The sequence below is a fragment of the Xenopus tropicalis genome, chromosome 5, assembly GCF_000004195.4.
Source record: "Xenopus tropicalis strain Nigerian chromosome 5, UCB_Xtro_10.0, whole genome shotgun sequence".
Classification (NCBI taxonomy): domain Eukaryota; kingdom Metazoa; phylum Chordata; class Amphibia; order Anura; family Pipidae; genus Xenopus; species Xenopus tropicalis.
In genome coordinates this window covers 92,442,747-92,466,922 of record NC_030681.2, presented here as the reverse complement: position 1 = coordinate 92,466,922, position 24,176 = coordinate 92,442,747, and the positions used below count along the sequence as shown (strand labels likewise).

General features: G+C 38.6%; 1 protein-coding gene across 18 annotated transcripts in view; it reads left to right on the top strand.

The window, feature by feature from the left end:
* Window positions 1–1,452: 1,452 nt before the first annotated feature.
* rims1 (regulating synaptic membrane exocytosis 1) overlaps window positions 1,453–24,176 on the top strand; it is a 198,829-nt gene continuing 176,105 nt past the window's right edge. For 12 of the 18 annotated variants that reach the window (XM_031901435.1, XM_031901443.1, XM_031901429.1 and 9 more), the window contains exon 1: window positions 1,455–1,979. In XM_031901435.1, coding sequence (XP_031757295.1) covers window positions 1,816–1,979 — 164 coding nt within the window. In that variant the 5' untranslated portion in view covers window positions 1,455–1,815. 18 annotated transcript variants of the gene reach the window in all.

Genomic DNA, 24,176 nt, shown 5'->3' with positions numbered 1-24,176 from the left:
ATTATTGGAAACAAAAGCTTTAGCTTTCCATGTGTTTTAAATTGTGTTTTAAATTATCCAGTAAATCCCAGGTCCCAAGAGTTTCTGATAACATATTTCATACCTCTACTCTGCTTAAGGGTTGTTATCTGGGTAAGTTAGCAAAATGACAAGTACGCTTGATGACATTGTAATTAATAGGGAAAACGAATAACAGAAATAGGTAGGCAGGTAAGCAGAAGAGGCAACCCTATTCTTCTGTTATGCTTTTCTGCTGTTGCTGGTTTTATATGATTTTTTTAAACCCCAAACAAGGTACTGCTCTTCCAGCAGAAAAAAATGTGCAGGACAAGAGAGGATTTTGGAAAAAAAAACCCTTTGCCATGGCTAAACAGCCACCCTAGACGGTAGATCCTAGCTTTACCAGCACACCTTTTATTCTCAAGAAAAGATAAAGGTATAACTTATTGGGTGAACAGAATATTTCTCTGTGTAATATTATGTGTACAAATGGATGGGTACTGCCATACTGTTTCCTTTAAACAGTTAAGTATGATGCATCTTGTTGCGTGCTATAGTGTCACTAGATATTTTATTTAATGTTCATGGAGCTGACACACCCCTGAAAAAATCTGAAATATTGTGAAAAATCTACACTTTACCCTCTATATACCATTTCCTATTATATTTACAGCATGAGCAGCATGTGGTCATGAGGAGGAGATTTGCATGATACAATCGCTGATGCATTAAAGGACAAGTAAAGTCTATTTTATTGGGGCGTGCTTAAATGTTAGGCACCCCCCCCCCCCTTCCCCCAGTGAAATAGCTTTTCCTTGGGCTAGTTCTCCAGTTACAAGAAAGCTGCCCCTGGAAAAGCTACCTAAGCGCTGCGCTGGCATCTCCTTCCATGAGCTCCTGGTCCCTTTGGCGTTTGGCACTCTGCACATGTGCATTAGGTTAGATTGTGCAGGTTTACTCTGCTGTGAATGGGCGAACAAGGATTTTGGCATTTTCAGATGTAACCATTAGCAATCTCACTGTGTGCCATTGCCCTTAGGGGTAATTTATGGCATTTGTAGTAACACAAATCATTTCTTGTGAAAAAAAAACCCAAGCCTTTAAAATGGAGCGCAGTGAGGTGCGAAAATGCAGAAAGAGCAGGAGACTGCAAAGTTCAAAAATGGCTGATTGCTGTCTTTTTTGCACTTTACGCACTGCCTTCTATTTAGTAAATGACTCCTGTCATCCCTATCTTTTCTTCACTGTAACAAATGCGTGACCCAGGGCACTGTCCCAAAATCCCCTCACATACATACATTAAAGGCGCGGGAGGCAGCCACCTCACGCTTAGGGCAAAGAGAGATGCTGCTCAGGAAGGGAGGGATGCAGGCAGCGGCCCCTCCCCCACATCTCAGTGTTAAAAGCTTCTGTTCATCTCCCCAGCAGCCCCCTCCCTCCTCCACTCCCATAGCAGCCTCTGTGTCATCTGCAGCACCGGGAGAAGTACTATCGCTGCTGCTGCTGCTGCTGCTGCCTGCAAGGAGCTCAGGCAGGGAAGGGAAGCAGTGAAGAGCAGCTCCAGATCCCATCACAGCTGCAGGGGGTATCAGTCATTATTCCACATTATGGGGGGGATGGCTCAGGCATCATAAAACTTGGGGGGAATGTCCCCCATTTACAAACTCCCATTCTTTTCTGTGGGGGGATCTGCTGGAAAGGACTGATTTGCTGCTTAGGAATACACGGTGAAGGTAGGGTGGGGGAGACGGGCTCCATTTCTTTCATCTTTGGGGTTGACGGTGGACGCTCCCCCTTGCCCTCATCACTATTCTAATGTCTTCATCAATGGGGCCCAGGGGCCCTCGGCCACCCACAGTGCCTCCCCCCATGCAGGATCTCCCCGATCTCAGCCATCTGACAGAGGAAGAGAGAACAATTATCATGGCAGTGATGGACCGACAGAAGCAGGAGGAGGAGAAGGAAGAGGCCATGCTAAAGTAAGGGGAAATATAGAAAGCTCAACACATTTATACGGTGTTAATATGGAGAAGCCGCTGTCAGTGGACAAGAGGATGATGTATCTCAGGAGGGTGGCATTAGATTCAATTGGAGATGCATGAATTGGGTGCTGCTGGCTGTGGCACAGTTTTTAACACCTTAAGTGCCAGGCGTGGGCTACAAGGTGCTTTGAGTGCATGGTCTCATCTATGTGAAAACGATTTTCTGCCATTCACATAAATGACATGGCATGTGTAATACTTTTATTTTTTTTCTGGTATTTTATACTTCACTTCAGACGGCATAAAATATATTCCCGTGTAAGATTTATGTGAATGATAACTATATTTAAATGCTCCAAATTACCCCAAAAAGGATGACTCAGTGTAAGATATAAGCTATGTGGCCTGCCCTAGACTGCTACTGGTGCCTGTGTGCAGCTTATAGACCACTGGGCCTGTGATAGTGGTACCATTGTGCTAACAGGCATTAGGAGGGTCAGTGTATGTAAGAGTTGTGTTGCTAATTTGTGTGCTGACTGGATCATTGACACAAATATAATTATCAGTCCATTATATCACTAATAATTGCTCTGCATGTGTGCACTGTGCCTTTATAACATGGGCACAAATCTGAGTTGCAAATTTAGAACATGATAGGGGATGAAATGAACCATGTTCATGTACATCTTTAAAATTTCCTCCATTTTATATTTTTGTGATGGTTCCATAATGTCTGTGACTGGGGTTTCATACAATGCCTGCAGTTTAACAGAAAGTAGGTGGCTGAATTCTTCCAGGGAAATGTTGACTTGATGGTCCAGAGAGCATGGGGTGTGGTTGAATTTTCTAAGGTCGGCGTAAGGGTTTAAATATCAAACAGATCACAGTTGCAATTTTTTCATTTTACTGAAGGGATTTGGAATACAAGGTGTAGCCATTTTAGTAAATTATTGATAGCTTTAGTCTTCCTTTATCACACATGTTCTAAGACTTAGGCACAATTTAAGGCTAATACAAACTCACATATTTCATTGAAAAAGATGCTTAGGCAGTTAAAAAATATATAGAGGACTGTGGTGTCAAAGACTGGCATGAATCACAGGCCGCAAGGAGAATATGCGCCACTATGTTACCCACACCCTGCCTTGCCCTCCTTGACCCAGATAACTTCTTTTAGCCCATATTTATCCCTAGAGGTAATTCATTTGCTGTTGTCACATAGTTCCTATGTGTGCAGGAAACTATAATTTCACCTTTCTGTTCCTACCTGGTCAGCATATTGGAAGCCCTCCAGCAATGGTGAGGTTAAACACATAACAAGGCAAAACAATATTAGCATTAGAGGCGAGGGTTATATCAGATGCCTGTGGCTATGCACCTATTTTTTTTTAATTCGTGCCCTAATAGGGTTTGTAGTGTGGAGTGAATTATCCTACACCTACAGAGGGCATATAAAAGTCCACAATCCTTAAAAGGAACATTTGCAGGCTCCCCTTTTTTGGGGGAAGGGGGTTGCATTTCCTGCACTACAGAGGAGATGCATTGCTTTGAAAGCTTAGGCTGTTACAGGAGAGACAGAACATAACAGTGTTTTAGCACCATAGATCTTGGATGAATGGTTTGAAAGGTTCTGCTATACCAGTGGCCAGAAGGGAACATTATTCTTAGTGATGTGATGGTACTATAATAAGAATGCTAATCCTGCTACTCATTGCTTGTTTATAGGGAGTAACTAGAAACTCAGTTTGCCCATAAAGATACACAGCCAAAATAATGGAAGGAGCACAGATATTAAAGTTTTGAAAAATGGTTGAGGAAACTAGTAAACTGACCATTAACCTCAGTAAAAAGGGATAGCTCATAGTGGTTTATGTATCCTTTGAATAAAATTATTATGGCCTAAAAATAGGCATGTTCCTATCAAAAATTGCCACAACAGATTGGTTCAGGTATAGGCAGAGAGTCTGTATTTTAATTATCCTCCCAATAAACATATAAAACGGCCTCTTTATTTCCTGAACATGTTAGCCCATCCTCTCCTAGAATAGCCACTGTACTTAGCTTTGCAGTAAACTGTAGGCCTCTCCAACAGTAAGTTAATTTAATGTGCCACAAGTAGGAAAACAGCTGATAGCTTTCATATTCATTGTGTTTGTCTGTGGCAATAAAGATATTACGATTTTAGGGGTGGGGCTGTTAATGTATTTGTTGGCTGTAAAATGAATAACAGTTCTCCTGTGTTTTTACCCTAATAAAGTAAAGATACAAATGTAGTTTATCTTATTCAGCACCATGAAGAATGGCCTAGACTGTAAGCCCCTTTCAGTGACTGCAGACTTCAATCCCAAAACACCGCTAAGGGTGGGCTAAAAAGACCTCTAAAACTGTGAATTTGCAATATGTCCATGCTTGAAGAACACTTTCATAATACTAATTGCAAGTCATAGCAAATTAAAATTGAAATCATATTTACTTTATTTTTGCTGCACTGTGCAGTTATTTAGTTATTGTCAGTGAACATTCCCATTAAAGACGAAGACTAGCACAAAAGATCGTTTTTAAAAGATAATCTACTTATAAGGGGAACTAAATAGTTGATTTTCTAAAAGCAAAATTTTGTTACACAGATCTAGAATTTGTCATTTGAAAACCTGCTATACAGAATTCTCAGAAAAATCAGCAATGCAATACATTACAACTGAAATAGTCAATCCTTTATTCTTGTCTAATTCACTGTAGTAAAGAGATAAAACCTTGTAAATGATGTTGTGACATTTCAGACTTTTTTGCCTGCTGTTTTTTTTACAGAGAAGGACAAAACTCCCCATATAGGAAGCTCCTGCACAATATACCTGCCTCAGCCTGGTGATTCTTCTAAAAAAGCAGCGCTTAATCACTTGATAAGCTCTGCTGCTTGCACTTTCAGGTGCAAGCAGACATTGTGTTCCTGGTTACAATAGACACATTATCTGAGTCCCTAATGTTCCAGGCAGTAGGTCCCATACCAGTAATGTGTAGCATGGACTATTGACAGTTATATTAAATTATTTTTTTTACATTTGTATAAAAGCCTTAAAAGATTTAAAATGTTATAATAATAACACATATAGGGGCCGATTCACTAAAGTGTGATAACGCTTATCGCATGCTTTTTTGCTTTAAAAAGCACGCAATAAATAAGTACCGATTCATCAAAGTCATTTCGCATACGTTAAAACGCATATCGCATGCACAAAAAAAGCATGTTTATTTACCTCGCATTGCGTTAATTCTCGCATAGACATGATACTAATGTATGATTCACAAACACATATGAAGGGTTAAATGCGCTAAATATCACATTAGTCTGTGCGAAAATTAACACCTACTTGGGGCAGGTGGGACTTAAAGAAAATTGTGGTTTGTGAGCTTTTGGCAACACAACATGGACTTTAAAGTGGGATTTTTTCAAATATGTGTTGGCCCTAGAGTGATGCTTCCTCCAGTTTTCAGGGAAATGGTATTTTTCAGAAAAGTAGTTTTCCGAAAGTAATGGCTACGTGCATTAAATCGTGCGCTAATATAGCGGGAAATAATGCACATGGTGGAAAATAACGAGAGAAAAACACTCAGCGAGAGCTACGCAACGCAAGAACATCACGTCTAAATTATGACACCTGTCCTTTTAGTGAATCGTGCGCTAAGTCGCAAAAAATAAGAAGCGATAAAATTTTTAACGCATGCTATAAATAGCGCTTGTTTTAACACGCTTTAGTGAATCGGCCCCATAATAAGGGATGCAGTTGTCATTTTTAGTAAAAGTAATATTTCACATCAATCCTTACTTCACTTGGGTTTTCAATCTATATACCCTACCAATGGCACACACAGTGGTAAATTGCATCCCAAATCCTACCATTACAGGTATGGGATCCCTTATTTAGAAGCCTGATATCCAGAAAGAATTAGATGAAGGTGATCTCTCACATATTCCATTTTAAACCAAATAGTTTGAATTTTTAAAATGTGTTTCCTTATTTCTCTGTAATAATCAAACATTACCTGCGCTGCAGAATATGTTGGCGCTTTATAAATAAATGTTTATAATGTTAATAATTACCTTGTACTTGACCATACCTAAGATGCATAAGAGACTTAAGTTATGGTAATCCAAATTACAGAACAAAATCCATTCTGAATATTAGATCCATACCTGTAGTAAGATTCAAACAGAACAAATCCTACCCTTAAGATATGTGTAAGTACATACCACGAGCCTACTTGTATGCAAAGAGTTTTTTTTTTAAGGCTAGGGTAATGGCAGATAGGGCATATTAAAAGCAACTACAAGTATATGCTGAACACAAATATGACTTATTTTCCTTTGTACTACAGTAAGTTAGATGAATCTCATGCAGAAAAAGCTGATCACTGGTACTAAACACTTGATGACCTGTGTGTGTCTAATTGGTTAGAACTTGGAATTTGCAATTTTATCTGCTTTCAATCTGATCCACAACTTCTGTATCCATGACCTGAACTGCTACCCACTGGGCACTAAATTCACAAGTGATGTTGACTGGAAGGGATGTCTTTGCAGAATGGAATGGAAGAATATTGCAAATTAACTAGCCTGCCGACAAATGCCCAAAATTCAGATCACCAAAAATGTAATCCATTGATTTCTATTGCTATGGGCCAATGGGCAAGTAAAATAGTGACACACGTTCAGAAATGCAATACCTAGGTTTGTTTTATGTAATTTTAAGTTCCAGTTTTATGGTACAGGTATTGGACCCCTTATCCGGAAACCCGTTATCCAGAAAGCTCCGAATTACGGAAAGCCTGTCTCCCATAGACTCCATTTTAATCAAATAATTCAAAATTTTAAAACTGATTTCCTTTTTCTATGTAGAAATAAAACAGTACCTTGTAATTGATCACAACTAAGATATAAATAATCCGTATTAGATGCAGAACAATCCTATTGGGTTTAATTAATGTTTTATTGATTTTTTAGTAGACTTAAGGTATGGAGATCCAAATTACGGAAAGACCCCTTATCCGGAATACCCTTGGTCCCGAGCATTCTGGATAATAGATCCTATACCTGTATTGCCAGGATTCCAACCTGTAAAGTGTAAAGGGTTGTATCTCTCTGTTTCAAATTTTATTTTCCTCAACTTAAGGTGTACCACTCTCTGGTCTCCCTGACATGGATTCCAATGTAATTTAATAGCCTTTGCCCAAGTATTTTATGGCTCCATATTTCATCCTTCCCACACATCATTACACTTCAAACCCTTTCACTGACCCTTCATTTTTGACTTATTCTCCTTCCCTGTTATTTGCATTCTAAAAATGGGAAATAATTACCAACATTCAATGGAGCATATTTTTTCAGCATATTTACAGCTTGTCACAGTATTACATTCCAATGATTTTATTCATTTCAGGTTTTTAAAGACCTACAATATTTATCATGGCAGTAGAACCAGGGTTCCTTTAGTGCCCTGCATCTATAGACATAGCACATTTGTGTCTTAAGTATCAGGCGCACATGTCACTCTAGCGCCAAATACGGGAAAAGACTGCAACCAGACTTGGAAAAGTATTTGCAAAATTCTGTTTGGTTTATGAGTACAGTTATCGGACCCCTTATCCGGAAACCCGTTATCCAGAAAGTTCCGAATTACAGAATGGCCATCTCCCATAGACTCCATTATAAACAAATAATTCTAATTTTTAAAGTGATTTCCTTTTTCTCTGTAATAATAAAACAGTACCTTGTACTTAATCCCAACTAAGACATAATTAATCCTTATTGGAGGCAAAACAAACCTATTGGTTTTATTCAATACCGGTATTTAAATTATTTTTAACATACTTAAGGTATGGAGATCCAAATTGCGGTTATAGTCTGGTCTGGGCACAATTTGTAGGTCAAATTTCCTCTGCGGCAAAAAGTGTGGGGATAGTATTAGTATATTTTATCTCAAAAACCTATTATAGGGGAGGGTTGAAAAGGCTACAATAGTTACATATATATAGTCTTACTTGCTGAGGGTAATGAAATTGTACCATTCAATTGGTATGGCTAGAAAAATCCAAACAAGTGATTTTTCCCTCAAAGCAGTTTTCCTCCAAGACAGGAACAAGCCAAGGCTGCATTATTACTGTGAATTAATAGTCCCCAAGGGGGAGGGGGTATCCTTTACCATGTGCATCTAATTATAGCCTTCATTTGGAATCCCCAACACATAATTTTACTTTTTGCGAGAAGGAAGGCGGTGTGTGGTTGGGGTTGACTGCCAGGTATGCCACTGTTTCTAAAATTACTTTTGACTGGTCTGCATTATTTAGGGACCTGTATGATCAAAATAAGAGACATTTTCTTTTCATTTCCTTTTCATTTAGATCCTTTTATTTTCATGTTGATCTTGTTAAATGTATTTATGTGTACTATGTATTCTATATAAAATTAAGTTTATATTGTGTTCTGCGGTATAAACCCCTTCTCCTGCAACCATACATTTAGGCACAGCTTTAGCAAAGTGTGAGTTCAGAGCTTAATACATAAAACTCACCAATTCTATTTCTATGGGATTTTTAGAAGAGTATTAATTAGTGGATGAAAAGTTAAAGTTCACCATTTTATAAATACACTTCTAAAAATCCCATAGGAATGAATAGAACGTGGGCAAGTTTTTATGTATTAGGCTCCTAACTCACATTTATATAAATCTGTCCCTAAATGTATGGGTGCAGGAAAAGGGGTTTATACTGCAGAACACAGTATAAACTGAATACTCTAGACTACATAGTACAAATGAATCGTAACAGAATCTTCAGATAAATGAATTTAGTATAATTAACTGACTAATGGGACTAAGTGCAAGATTCGGTGGGAATTTGATTTTCACCCTTATATGCCATATTTGATTCTGCAACTTTAAGGCAGTGTTTGGCATTTATGGAGATGACCTCCCTATAGAGGTGCAATGCAGCAGATATGGGTGCCTAATGGCTATTTAAAATAAGATATGGAGTGGGTGCTTATATACAGTTATCCCTGGAACTATATCCAGGTGTCTGCTAAGACTACCTTGCCACAGTCACATCTGGTTTTACAAACAAATTTGCATTCTCTGCATGAGACCTTAGGCTGATGCCACATCATGGGGCACATTTACTAATCCACGAACGTCCGAAAAGCGTCCGAATGCGTTTTTTTTGTAATGATCGGTATTTTGCGACTTTTTTGCGACAATTCACGAAAGTCATAATGGCTATGCAAAAGTCGCGACAATTCACGAAAGTCATAATGGCTATGCAAAAGTCGCGACAATTCACGAAAGTCATAATGGCTATGCAAAAGTCGCGACAATTCACGAAAGTCATAATGGCTATGAAAAAGTTGCGACAATTCGCTCAAGTCGTAACGGGTACGAAAAAGTCGCGACGGTGACGAAAAAAAATACAAAAAAGTTGCAAAATGTTCGTTTCCAATCCGATTTTTTCCCATTCGGGATTTGGATTGTGGATTAGTAAATCAGCCCCCATGTGTATGGCGTATATTTTTGGCAACCCGAAAAACGCTTGTGAAAATATGTGCCATACGCTCCTACCTGTGCCTGCACCCGAATGAATGGAATACGCTCGGGTGCAGGCACATGTAGCCGATATCCACATAAAAACGCAAGACTTTGCATTCTCTTGTGTTTTTATGCAGATTTCAGCTACATGTGCCTGCACTTGAGCGTATTCCATTCATTCAAGTGCAGGCACAGGTAGGAGCGTATGGCGCGTATTTTCACAAGCGTTTTGTGGCTTGACAAAAATATACACCATACGCATGGTGTGGCATCAGCCTTACCTAATTGTTAGACCTTTTGTTTCATATCTTCATGAGAACAATAAGAGTGAACTGATTTTTGTCTTTGCCAGTATTAAACAGAATTTCATGCCTAGCCTTGTGTTTCAATACTGTATATTATTTATTAACTCCTAAATTATTCCTTTAATATCTTGATAGATAATTGTATGCTTAGAATTTAATAACCCATTGTTAATCTTAGGAGTTTTCAAGCCTAATTCCTAAGACTGATGCCACACCAGGCGTAGGGCTGATTTTTTCGGCAAGCGGAAAAACGCTTGCCGAAAATTCAGCCCTACGCCTGCTACTTGTGCCTGCACCCGAATGAATGGGATACGCTCGGGTGAAGGCACAAGTAGCGATATACGCATGAAAACGCGAGAGAATGCAAAGTCTCGCGTTTTCATGCGTATATCGGCTACTTGTGCCTTCACCCGAGCATATCCCATTCATTCGGGTGCAGGCACAAGTAGCAGGCGTAGGGCTGAATTTTCGGCAAGCGTTTTTCCGCTTGCCGAAAAAATCAGCCCTACGCCTGGTGTGGCATCAGCCTAAGGGGCCCAGTAACGCCACATGTAAAGGGGGTAAATGCCATTAGCACAGGTGATGTGTCATAACAACCTGGGCATTGATTCATCCACCTGTGCTCAAGTGCACCGTTCTGCACTGATGGGGACCCAAGGGAGCGGATGTGGGAAAACCTGACCTGGAGGATTTTCTTTGCATTATTCACCAGGTGACACCATTAAACCAGAATTAGTCAGCACTTTCTGTCCCAGTTTTGCTTTAGACATCCCTCATAGTTTGTGTCTATGAAGTAAATGCAAATAGGAAATTCAGTGCGCCTTCTGGGCTTTAACTCTTTAATTCAATTTGGGATCAAGATAAAATATGTATTTTAGTAAGTTATTGTAAGGGATTAGAATTTAGAACTTATTATATTTGTATAGAAAATTGTAGTAAAATAAATGTATTATATTAAGGTTACCAAATCACTTGAAAATTCAGGGACTGATAACATCTAAATCAAACTGCAATCATTGCAGCCTTCTAACTAAATTTAGTTTGAATTTTCCAGTAACCTTATATTAAATATTTGTATAGCCTGGGTGTGTAGCACAAAAACACCTGGCAGCTGGCATGTTCCACTCAACACACCATAATGCAAATTAAGCAGATTTGACTAATTTTCATGGGGAACTAAAGCTTAACAAAGATGTAGCCTAGAAATTCTTGGCATAACGTTTTGGGATTCTGTACCAACTAAAGGCAATTGCAGACCTTTGGCAGTGAAGATCTGTACCACCAAAGATGCCCTCAGCAGCTCCCCATCTTCTTTTCTGCTGATTCATTGCACATGCTCTATACATTTAGGGACCAACTTACAATATGTAACAGTCACAATACAAAGCTGATTAGTAATTATTTTAGATTCTTATTAAATAACAGCTCAGACACCAGTGCAATTAGCATCAGAATGATGATTTGCGTCAACCTCTAAGGTTAGCTTTTCAACAGCTGATCAGAACACAGTCACTGACACTCTTAGGCTGATGCCAGATGTGGTGTTTTTACGCTGCGTATTTTCTCCGCCTATAAACGCTGCACAACCCACACAGCCCCTGACTATGACGTATTTCTGCCTAGTACTGGTGACGTAGCAAATCCCGTTTCCCATGGTGCTAATAGTGCGAAATAGTACAAAATGCAGAGCATTTCCGCAAGGTCTGCAGCTGCCTTTGTGTATACATAGGAATAGGTTGCTGTGCAAATAACGGCGTATTTCGGCAAACGCATGAAAAGTCCGTGGTAACGTGTTTTCTAATGTATTTACGCATAGTGTGTTTTCCATCAAGACTGTTTAAGTTATTTCTATGGATGATGATATCGTGCGTTTTTCAGCCGCTGAGAGAATTAGAAAATACGCAGCGTAAAAACGCCTTGTCTGGCATCAGCCTTAACAAAATCAAAGATGCTCACCCCCTATGCTTTAAAGACCCGAGTCACTTTTGTGAGGTTCTGAAACGTTAGGCTGGTGCAGTAATTAAGTATGTAAACATGGCATTTCTCCCAATATTTATTTTTAGGGTTTAATTCTCCTTTAGTAATTTGCAATGCTAGGACATTTAATAATTAATAATTGCTTACATTCTTCATTATATAATAATAGTAGTAGCAGTAAGTGTTTGTAAAGAACCAACATATCCAACAGCATTATGCAGTAATAGAATGTGTACATAAAACAAGCAGATTGCATACAAATACAAATGTAATGTATGTATATAAAATATATATAGACACAGTAGGCAAACAGAAGTCTTGCTCATTCTTTACTTGCCTTATATTGCTATATACTGACTATACTATACAATATTTCTGAGCAATGAAACAATTTAGTTCAGGATTAAATCCTTACCCTTACATCCTCTTAGATGTGAGGGAAGGGCTTATGCCTGTATCCCTCCTATGCAAGGCAGCATCTCTTATGTAGCCCTATACATTAGCTGTCTCCCCTGTGTATGTGGCTATGTGCATGAGTGAGCGGTTGTCTGGGAAATGCCCTTTATCACACACTAGTTCTATGGAAGAAATAAAAAATAAATTTTGCCTATGAAAATTGGTGTGCTGTGCTCATCTTAGCTTTACAGTTCTGTAACTTGGATAGAGGGGAAAAAACCTAGGCAGAACTATAGCTTATTGCAGTTTAACACACTGTATATATATTTGAATCCATAATAAAAGTAAAACACCCAATGACCTAGTCATTTGTGAAATGACATATAAATGATATACAGGTATAGGACCCGTTATCCAGAATGCTTGGGACCAAGGGTATTCTGGATATGGGGTCTTTCCGTAATTTGGATCTCCATACCTTAAATCTGCTAAAAAATCGATAAAACATTAATTAAACCCAATAGGATTGTTTTGCATCTAATAAGGACTATTTATATCTTAGTTGGGATCAAGTACAAGGTTCTGTTTTATTATTACAGAGAAAAAGGAAATCAGTTCTAAAATTCTGAATTATTTGATTAAAATGAGTCTATGGGAGACAGACTTTTCGTAATTCAGAGCTTTCTGGATAACGGGTTTCCAGATAAGGGATCCATACCTGTAATATAACATAATATAAGGCCATTTCCTATAAAGTTTATTTTAAGCAAAAACTTATAATTTAATGTGATTATTTTCGTTTTCTCTTAATAATAAAACAGTGCCATGTACTTGATCCTAACTAAGCTGCATGAACCCATATTTGTTGCAAAACAATCCTAATGGGTTTATTTAATGTTTGAAATATTTTTAGAAGGCTTATGGTGTTACAAATTACAGTCGAAACCCTTACCCAGAAATCCCCATGACCCAAGAATTTTGATAATAAGTTTCCATACATAAGTCCTTGTTTAGTAAAATATTGCCCTTCTGTCAGGAAAGTAAACAATTCACAGAAAATAACTTCACAGAAAATAACTCCTTGGGTGATGTTTTCTCTGTATACTGTACCGGACAAATGCTCTATATAGGCATGTTTATGAATCCATGCCTTTATAGGTACAACATAAATAATAAGGTAAGGTAAAAATAAGTGCTGTTATATATGGTAGTATTACAGGATACAGAGGCACTGAAACTACCACTGTCACCTCCTATTCACTTCAGTGCACCTTCTGGGCTTTAACTCTTTAATTCAATTTGGGATCAAGATAAAATATGTATTTTAGTAAGTTATTGTAAGGGATTAGAATTTAGAACTTATTATATTTGAATAATAGAAAGTTCTAATAAAATAAATGTATTATATTAAGGTTACCAAAATCACTTGAAAATTCAGGGACTGATTACATCTAGATCAAACCGCAATCATTGCAGCCTTCTAGCTGAATTTTGTGTCTCTGAATTTTCTAGTATTATAGGATACAGACGGCATGTGTATATTCTTTGCTGGTTTTATCTAACAGAGAGGCACTAAAACTACCTCTGTCACCTCCCATTCACTTCAGTGGGCAATGCTTTACTCAAGTTAGCATTTCCATGCTGAAAATCTCCATTATCATTGGAGAAAGGATGAGGTCACTATCCAAAATGTTAACCATTTATATTATATTCATTTACTACCTGATATCCTGGAAGTTGTTTTTGTTAACAGAAAACTGCTTGGGGCCAGGGGTACTTCCAAGCAATCTCCTTCTTCCATTTCTTCATTCTTCTATGGCCCTGGACTGGTGCATGTGCCAGTAGTGTGTAGGCTTTTTGCTTAAAGGAGAAAGAAAGGCTAATAAAGAGTTAATCTCAAGCTGCAGGCATACCTTCAGTTGTCTCAATAGTGCCCTTAAGTCTCCCCATACTTCACCTGTTCAGAAGATCAGAATCCAAACAGGAAAAAAAAATGCTGAGCAGGGAAGAGAAGATTCCCATAATGCATCGCTCCTTCCCAGACTTGGCGACTTGTTACTGTAGGCGGCGCATGCATACACAGCAGAAGCGTCTGGTTGCCATGGTGACGCAGTGACGGTGAACTCTGTGACATGCAGGTGGGGGGAGCGGGGGGCCAGGTGTAGGGAGCGACGAAGGGTTTGTGGCAAGAGCGGGCGGGTTTGTGGCAGGAGCGGGGATCGGTGGGGAAGGGGGGGGGGTTGTGTGCTGCTGAAGAGTCTTAATGGAGGATGTAACTCTTGAGGTATCAAACCCAACATCTCAAGTTAAAAGCAGTTCTTAGCATTCTTAGTGAGCTGCTTTCTGAGGATGCTGGGAGTTTTACGTCTCAACAGCTGCTTGTATGTAAGGATGATCTGTGACATGCTGTGGCGGGGGGACACTCTGTGACATGCTGGACAAGATGGCAGCGCCGTTCACTGAAACAAGTATGTAAGTTCTAGTATGTGTAAATCTTTCATTAGGCAAGCCACAAATATAGCGTTTTTACACAGCAATAGTAGTACTATTTAATAGTCTGCTTAATAGATTTTGACTTTCCTTGTCCTTTAAAGTTCAACTTTTCCTTTACTGTGCATGCACGTAAAGAACGAATAAGCAGGAAGTAGACAATCGCTCCATAGTGCTCACTGAGAAGTACCCCAAGCTGGGGTACAGGAGCACCAACCCGGGGTATGAGGTAAGTGATTATAATGACAGCAGGTATCCTTCTCCTTTAAAAGAACAGGACATGGTGCTACATCACTAGCTTAAATATAATGAAGAATATGTCTTGTCTGTTATAATCTGTTTAAGTCATTTTGGCCTGCTACACCATTATACTTTGTTGGATAACAAATTACTAGTCAGTTCTGATACATGTTGTACTGTATGTAGTTTAGTGGTATAAATGACCACAAATTCCTAATGTAGCCACTGTACATTTTGTGCAGGCTAGATTTACCAGAATCAGCTCTGTACAATGGAAGTTTTAAAATTCTTTGCTTGTAGATATGTGGCAATTCTCTTATATTGGTTCTGTAAGTACAGAGCATAAGGATCCTTAGTTGTCTTTTTGGGGGGAGTCGGTCCTCCTTGAAGAAATGATCCTGGGAAAAAGTAAGTTCACCTCCCTTATGTACATTACTGTATATAAAACTGGTATGTTGTTGTATATAATGTACTGTACATACTGTGTGGCTATAATAGTCTTTATGAAGTAAGAAAGAGGTTACATTTTTGCTTGTATTACACTGCCATCTGTTGATATTAATGCAGAGGTTAATATTTAGTGCCTTAACATGCAGCATACAAGTACCACAATGCCTGCACCTTGCATTTCAGTCTGGGTGATTTAAATAAAATGCAGATTGGTTAATTTTTAATTATACCTTTTACATGGACATGTAGTCCTAGTACTCAGTCAAGTATAAAATTATTACAACTGAAGGCGCTGTATCTCTGATGGGTGGGAGCTTGACTGCCATGGGAAACTTTTCATCATCCATCAATTTTGGCTGCCATATTAGTATTGTATGTTGCCATGACATATTCAACGGTGTGGTCCTACTTGTAGCCCTGCATTGGTCAATTCAAAAGAAGTTATTCTGTTTTCAGTGAAATGCACAAATAGAAGCACACATGTTTACCTTTAGTTAAAGACAACTAAATCAATCAAAATAACTAATTACTTCAATGCTACTGAAGCAGGAGGCCCTAGAGGCCTGCAATTGAACAGATTTGACCTACATATTTAGTACTAGTATTGTTGAGAACAGTCTCTTTTAATTTCAAGCCCACGTTGGGGGTTTAAGAATCATTTATACCATCAGAAGTAAAGTCACACATATGAGCTGGGAGTTTAAATGGTAAGGGCTTCTTCTCCAAGGTTTTTTTTTTTTACTTTAACAACTCCAGCATTTATGGAATCCAATATATTTCTGTAGGATCACTGTGAAATGAACTAACTGCAAGAGGGTGTGAATGTAAAGATTAAACTAAAGGGGTGAGTCAGAGGAAGAGCTTACAACTGTCACGCCTGACATACAGTCTGGGGCTATATGTATTAGCTTTATTCCTAGCAGCAGCAAATGCTTGGGGACTCAGTGGGCAGTCTTTGTAGAGTGCTCTGGTGGTGTTGGTGTGATTGTGGAACTACAAAAGTATTAAGGCAGTAACACATGTGAACTAGTCACCTGCTATAAATCGCCTCTACCATGGGCAACTAACCTGCAAATTCTTTTCCACTGTAATAATGTGAGTCGCTGGTGTGAAATGTGTCGCTTCAGCTTTGCGAAGTAGCCCGAAGTTGCCTCTCGAGGAACTTCGGGCTACTGTACTTTGGAAAGTAGTCACATATGTTTCCCCACTGACACTTTGCCTTTTATCCAGTCGAAAGGAAAAAATAGACATTTTGTAGCCCATGGTAGCCAAGATTTATTGCCAGATATATCAAAACATTCAGTGTCATTGCCCTTAGAGTGAAATTGTCTTATAAATGTGGGATAATAAAATACATTGTCAGCTGGAGTGTAGTTTTTTTTTAAGGAAAATGTTTTGTGTTTCATTATAACCAACATGAAATGTATAGTGAGGGGCCAGATGTGAGGTCCAATCGTTGGATTACAAGCTTCCATAGGTTATGGCTGGATGTGAAGGAAAAATTATACACCTTTGCATTGCACAGACAAGGCGTCTGGTGTATTTTCCGCTTGCCAAAAATATACACCAGACGCCACGTCTGACATTAGCCTAATACACTTAGGGGTATATTTATCATGCTGTGCAAAAAGTGCAGTGAAGCATTATCGGAGATGTTACCCATCAGCAATTAGATTTCAAGAGTTAGAAAATCAAACTAAAACATCTGATTGGCTACTACTACTTTCTCCACTTTTTACATAGTATTGGAACCTTTTACCGGGCAACTGAGGTAGGATATATAGCAGAGTGCCCTCCTTTTTGTATGTATATATAAGTGGATGAACCTATGTGAAGGTAGAACCAAGAAGACAGGAGTTATTTTTATGATTTAAAAAAAAAAATAAATAAAATAAAATATAAAAATATATAAAAATAAAAATTACATTTATATAACTACCTGCAAGTTTCTATATGTGCCATAATCCATAGACACCAGTAATAATACATATAATCTTTTTGGACATAGGATGCTAGCGTTCTGGCAGACTGTATAGTTTCTTTACAGAAACGAGTTCAATATGTACTCGCACATAGATGTGAGACCATAACAGAAATGCAAAGAGCTTCCCTTTTGGAACCTATAATAAAGCTGGTGTAGTAGAACTATAACTGCTAGATTCACTGACCTCCCAGAGTTTTGAGCAGTAGTAAATCTGCCACTAGTCACGTCTCTGCATAATTTCTTTTCTACTGTTTTATTAGCAAGAAGTGCATTATCGGTTATTTTATGAACTGTCATGTAGGACCAAGCAATTTGAATATTTATATGTTATCTGAATGTAAGTTTAAATTTTCGAAATGTGTTGGCTTGTTTTGTTGAATGTCTGAAAGGCCTTCAGAATGAGCCCCTACCTCATAACCAGGGACAGATTGTGTATATAAAAAAACAGACCACCTTTATATGGTTACAAGTAGTGATGGGCGAAATTATTAAGCAGGAATGGATTTGCAGCGAATTTTCGCATCCCTTCCAGCAATTATGAAAAATAATTCTACTGGTCAGGATAGACTTTTCTTACCTGGCACATCTGGTAAAGTTCATATAAAGTGCATATTACAGGATACAACAAGTGGCAGGGGCTTATACGTATGTACACAACTGTCTGCAGACTGCAGGAGAGCTCAAACAGTTAGTAAGGCATCACACAAACATGCAGCACTCTTTTCTCTGTGTGTAATGGATAACGTACACACAATAAATAATTTAAGTTTACTATTGTTTGAAACTCCAGATTTGAATTGTCATATTTTAAAATTTCTGGATATTCTTCCATGCAAATTTTTAAATTCAATTTACAATATGTTCCTTCCATGCATGTAAGGATCTCATTATAAACAAGGAGTGCTATTTCTGCACTTGCTGTTATAACAGTAAATTAGTTGTATTTTAGGATCTTGACATTTCCATGGTGAAGATGTTTCATGAATACAGCATCCTACACTAGATGGGAAGCACTGGGTTTAGTTAAAAGTAAAATTTACCCAGTTTATATTGATATCCTATTGATTTCCCCTTGAAGGGGTACCCATTGAAAAGGTATTAACACCTGCTTACCAGTGTTGTATCTATATTATGGTATTTCAGTAAACAGGCAGTTGCCCTAAATCAACCACTGACATTTTCATATGAATTCCCATATGTAATAAAAGGTACAGAGTTTGGTCAAGTGCAGTAGCCAATAGCAAATCCTTTTAAAGAGGTGATGAGTAAATGCTACCTGCTGATTGGTTGCTATTGACCTTTAGCAATCTTTGCGCCTTTAATTGCATAATGCATTCAACTCGGAAAGACTGTCTTTTATTGCAGTACACAGTGCATGTATAAACATGTATGTATAAACATCTTACTAATATTATATTTGTATTGAGCATACTATTTATACCATTTTCAAGCAGACAAATGTAATTGCTTTTAATGAAGTAGGAATAAAATGCAGAAAGGGTTTTCTTACAGTGAGATTGTGGCATTCTCTCCCTGATTCAGTTGTACTGACAGATACATTAGATAGGTTTAAGAAAGGGTTGGATGACCAGGCCTGGATTTGAGGAGAGGTCACAAAGGCCGGGCCTAGGGCGACACAAATTTAGGGGAGGCATGCCGCCCCGCCGCACTGAAAATGTTGAATTTTGCTCCCATACGGAGCAATGGGGACCTCTCCCCACTACTCCGTATGCAAGACTAAACATTCACATTGCACATGGGGGTGCTGTTCGCGCGTGCGTGTGGGGGCGGTGATGGCCTCGGGGCGCCTGGATAACAAATCGAGCGCAGTGGATGACTTACCGTATGATACCGAAAAATGAATATATAGGCTGCGCTGGCATTCGGCGCGCATATGCGACCACCCGAGTACACGCGGCAGTGCAGGCTATTGACAGGTAATATGTTCCTGATTTGTTTCTTATCTATAAATATATTACTAGCTTTAAATAGGGGAAATAAGGATGTTTGGAGATCAATAATAATAAATTGAATTGCCCCACCACAATATTTTCTTGTTTATGAGAGGACCACATTAGTGCAATGGTATCAAACGCAGAGACAGTATTTTTGTTATGTATGTTAACTAGTAAGTTGGGATCCTGTTGATGGGTGCCAACTGCCCAGGATATCCTCTAGATGTAGGTGATAGGATAAGCTTTGACTGGACAATTTGCTTAAAGGACAGTACTTTCGCATTGTAGGGATATGACAGACAACTTTGTCTGTAGCCATGTTAGTGATTTTGAGGCCTGGGTGGAACTCTAAAAGATCTTTACCTAGAAATTCTGACAAGCAGCAGTTGAGAGCATATGGGAGTGAGTAAAATTATTTTAGGCTCCATCCACCTTTTCCTAATCACCTTTCCCTAATCTGCAGCTGCCAACATTTTATATTTATGAAGAGTTCACAGGGGGTCAGGCTGAGTGTCCTTTATTAATTATTTGATTACTGAAACTTAGCAGTAGCTGCTGCATTTCCCACCCTAGGCTTATATTCGAGTCAATAAGTTTTTACAGTTTTCTTAGGTAAAATTAGGTACCTCGGCTTATATTCGGATCGGCTTATACTCGAGTATATACGGTATTAGCAAGAGAAGAAATACGGGGCTACTGAAAATAGCTCTTAGTACAAGTTGATCAAGACTGATCCAATTGTCATCTTGGAATCAGAAAAGGATTTTTACCCCTCTAAGGTAAATTTAAAGGAGAAGGAAAGGATAAAAGTAAGTAAGCTTTCTCAGAAAGGTCTATGTAAATACAGCTCTAAACACTTACAGAACTGCAGTCCTCTATAAAAAGAAACACTACATTTCTTTCCCTCTTTTCTGTACACATGGGTTATGGTATCAGCCATTCTTCTCTGAGCTCAAACCTTTTAGGGCACAGCACAAGCCTTCTCTTCTCTTTCTCCCCCTCCCATCCATGCTGTAATCTAAGCTGAGAGCTGTTTCAGGCAGGGAAGTGACACCAGACCAAGCTAAAATGGCAGCTGCTATCCCTCGGGAGCAAAAGCCCCCTTAACTATCACTGCCTAGATCCCCCTCACCTCTCTCTTATCGCATAGTTCCTAAGTTAAAACATTGTCCCTATTGCTAACCCTTAGCTAAAAATGCAGACTAGCACAGCAGTGTACCTGGCCAACATCATCTTAGCAACTGAAGACACTTTGGGTCTCTCCGTCGATATGATACTGCATTACTGCATGCGCAGTTGGAGGTAGCAGGAAATCTGCTTAAGCTGCACATGTCTTCAGTTGCTAAGAAGATGTCGGCCAGGTACGCGCTGCGCTACTCTGCATTTTTAGGTAGGGGTTAGCATGGTGACCCACCTATGACCCACCCTCCTTTTATATCCTGAACATTACTTTCATTTTGTTGTGATTGTAAGGTCTCACATTTCATTTCATGTACTAGAGTAGATACAGCTTCACCAGTGTCTGATTTAATCACAATGCTTACACTATTTACATTTTGATTGCTTTCATGGAGGATTTATGCCATGTTCATGGTACTGGGCATGTTTTAAAAATATGTAAGCTTTCACAGTATCACATGCACACATCATATGTACAAGTTCACAGAATCCCTTCTTCATCCCTTTCTCATCTGTGTATTATAGATACAAATTGGTTTTAGTAAAGCATAATTACTCACTATCTATCAGGTGGCACAAAGACAAGATTAAACACATCATCCAAGGCTAATGCCAGACGTGGGGTTTATGGGGTATATAGTGGCAAACCGATCGATTGCCGAAAATAGCACCATACGCCTCCTACCTGTGCCTGCACCCGAATGAATGGAATATGCTTGGGTGCAGGCACGTGTAGCCGATATCCACCAAAAAATGCGAGACTTCATATCTTCGGCGGATATCGGCTACATGTGCCTGCACCCAAGTGTATTTCATTCATTCATTAAAATGCCATGTTTGGCAATAGCCTTATACTGCAAGCTATGTTTTTTTGTTAGTTTGTATGATATTTATTATTTTTGTATGTCATTTGGGACTTAATACTGCCACACTGTTAATATGTAGTTTATGGCCTTATACAATTAACATTTTTACAGTTTTACATATATTTGAATTATATGTGTATGCATATATATATTATTATTTTTTTATATATATATATAATTTTATATGCCCACGCTATAAAATATATAGCAAGCAGCAATAAGAGATTGATTATAAAGTCATTGGAGTAAATATCTGTAAAGCAGCACAGATCCATATCTGTGGTGTTTTACAGATATTAACTCCAATGACTTCATTTTCAATATTTTGATTTTGCCTGCTATATATTGTATATTGTGGCCATTGGATAGAAAATAAATTGCTGCCTCCTAAATTCAAAACAGGGATAGCTTTTTCAGTTCCTGCAAAATAATATTCTGCGAATACTGATTATCAAGCCACGCATTAACTGATTTTAACTCTATAAATAGCCTGTACATCCGTACAGGCTATTTAAGGATTAAAATCAGTTAAAACGAACAACTATGTTCTCTGTAGCTCTTGTTCAACTACAGTTCAGCATGAGACTTCTAGGTGATGCATCCTGAGGATTTGGCTCTTGAAGATAGGTCTGCCAGCAGGTGTTTGCTGCCCTAGCATGAGTGCCACCTGATCTATACTAGAAGACAAGTTACTAGGCACACAAAAAAAATGTTTTAAGGCCCATCTTGTCATTGGGAATAAGATATTTTGATAAACCAAAGCAACTTTTTTAAGTGGCTGATTTGGCTTATATCACAGTAATTAATTATTCAGGAGCTGACAACAAGCATGTAACAAGTCATAGGCGTGAGGGTGATCCCACCAGTAGACATGAAGTGATACCATAAAATAAGGTGTAATCACACTTGCATTACACTTTTGTCTGAGATGCCATGTGAATGAGACTTTAGATTTCTCAAAAAAAAATGTGATAAGGGCTCATAAGCTGAACGCAGGCGGGATTCAACATGCTACGTTCCACCTGCATTTGCTGCTTACATTCTCCTTTGTTAGTATGTCCCTATAAGAAAGAATGGGGTTTGTTTCTTCCTGTATCCCCTTGCAGTGGAATGTAGGAAAACACCACTGCAGGGGAGCACAAGAACAAACTCTCGTCAGTAAGAGCCCTATGTCCTCTCATATCAAACAGTCACAGCATCTTTCATCTAAGAATCCCACCTGTAGCCAGCTATGGGCTGGGATTCAAAATAGGCCCTGGTATTTCAAATACACAGTGGCCCACACAGCCCCCGAAAATCCCACAAAATAGTAACTGCCGATGGTATCTTACAGCAGTCCCTCTGGCATTTGCCAGAACCCACAGATTGCCAGTCCTGGCCTGACTGTAGCTCTTGCTTTTTTGCCAGTAGTTTCCCTGGATCAATATCATAAGCCAATTTACTGAGAGTGAAAGCATTTCCCCCAACTGAAGGACAGAAATGCAACAAATGGTTTAGGTTTTAACAAGATTAACGGCACAGCTCTCAGTAATTGTATGTAAGGAATCTATTGCTGCCCTTAGTTTAGGAGTGTCAGTAAGCCTTGTAAAAGCATTATTGTCATAAAAAAACACCTGTTTCCAGATGGAAAGTTCACATTTATTGGAGACCTGCTAAGGTGTAAACTTTGCTGAAATTGGGGGGAAAAAACAAGAGAAGTATTTTTATTCATTCTTGGCAATAACAAGTGACAGCTGGGCTTAAAAATAATCAACATTTTGTTTTTATTCTTTTCTCATGAGTAAGAGTGTCAGGATGTGTAGGCGTGAATAAAATTAAGTATACTTGAAAATAATAAATCTAAGATCTTAAAAGCAGTGTTCATCAAAATATTGAGAAGAAGTAGGGTTGGCTTTGGGGCAGGGAAGAATGGGTCTTCTGGGTCAGAGGGACATGTTATATCAATGGCAATTATTAGATTTTTTTTAGTGTATACTTCAGGAATAACCAGCTTGCAGTCCACAAGCAGTTGATATTGCTAGGGGTTGTGCTGCAATGTGGAAACACCTAATTAGTGTAAAGTTCCAGCTGGAGAATGTGCTGCAGCTCCTGCCATAGTGACTGTGCTATAAAGTAGTTTTGTTTTAATTAGCTAATATTCTGAGTATATAGGGATTTCTAGTCTCCTTGCTATCAGTGATATATGGAAAACACAGAAAAAAACATTCTTCCTGTTTGAAAATGCAATACTGGACCTTTTTCAGCTTGCACATTGATGAAAATCCATAACCATCAATGCAGACTTTCACTCTTTGTAATTTTAACCAATGACAGAGTTGCCTTGTTGAGTATTATATATATTATTACATATAATATATATTATTATGTATTATATATAATTAGTCACGTTTACTAATTTTCCCACATTAAAGGTACTTGTGTCAGCATGCACTCCTTCTGTATAGTTGTGCTCAGTGCTGCTGCCCTCCCCTGCCTTATGTAACAAATAAAGCACAGTTGCACCTATTGACACAGGCTGCTGTGGGAATCCCGGAACTGTTGCCACCTTTAAATCAGGCAGTAGCTCCAGGGTAGGAATTGGTCACTCTCTCACACTTAAAGGGGTTGTTCACCTTCAGCTTAACTTTTAGTATAATGTAGAGATTGCTATTCTGAGACAATTTGCAATTGGTCTTCATTTTTTATTATATGTGGTTTTTTAATTATTTAGCTTTTATGTAGCAGGTCTTCAGTTTGGATTTTCAGCACCTATCTGGTTGCTAGGGTCTAAATTACCCA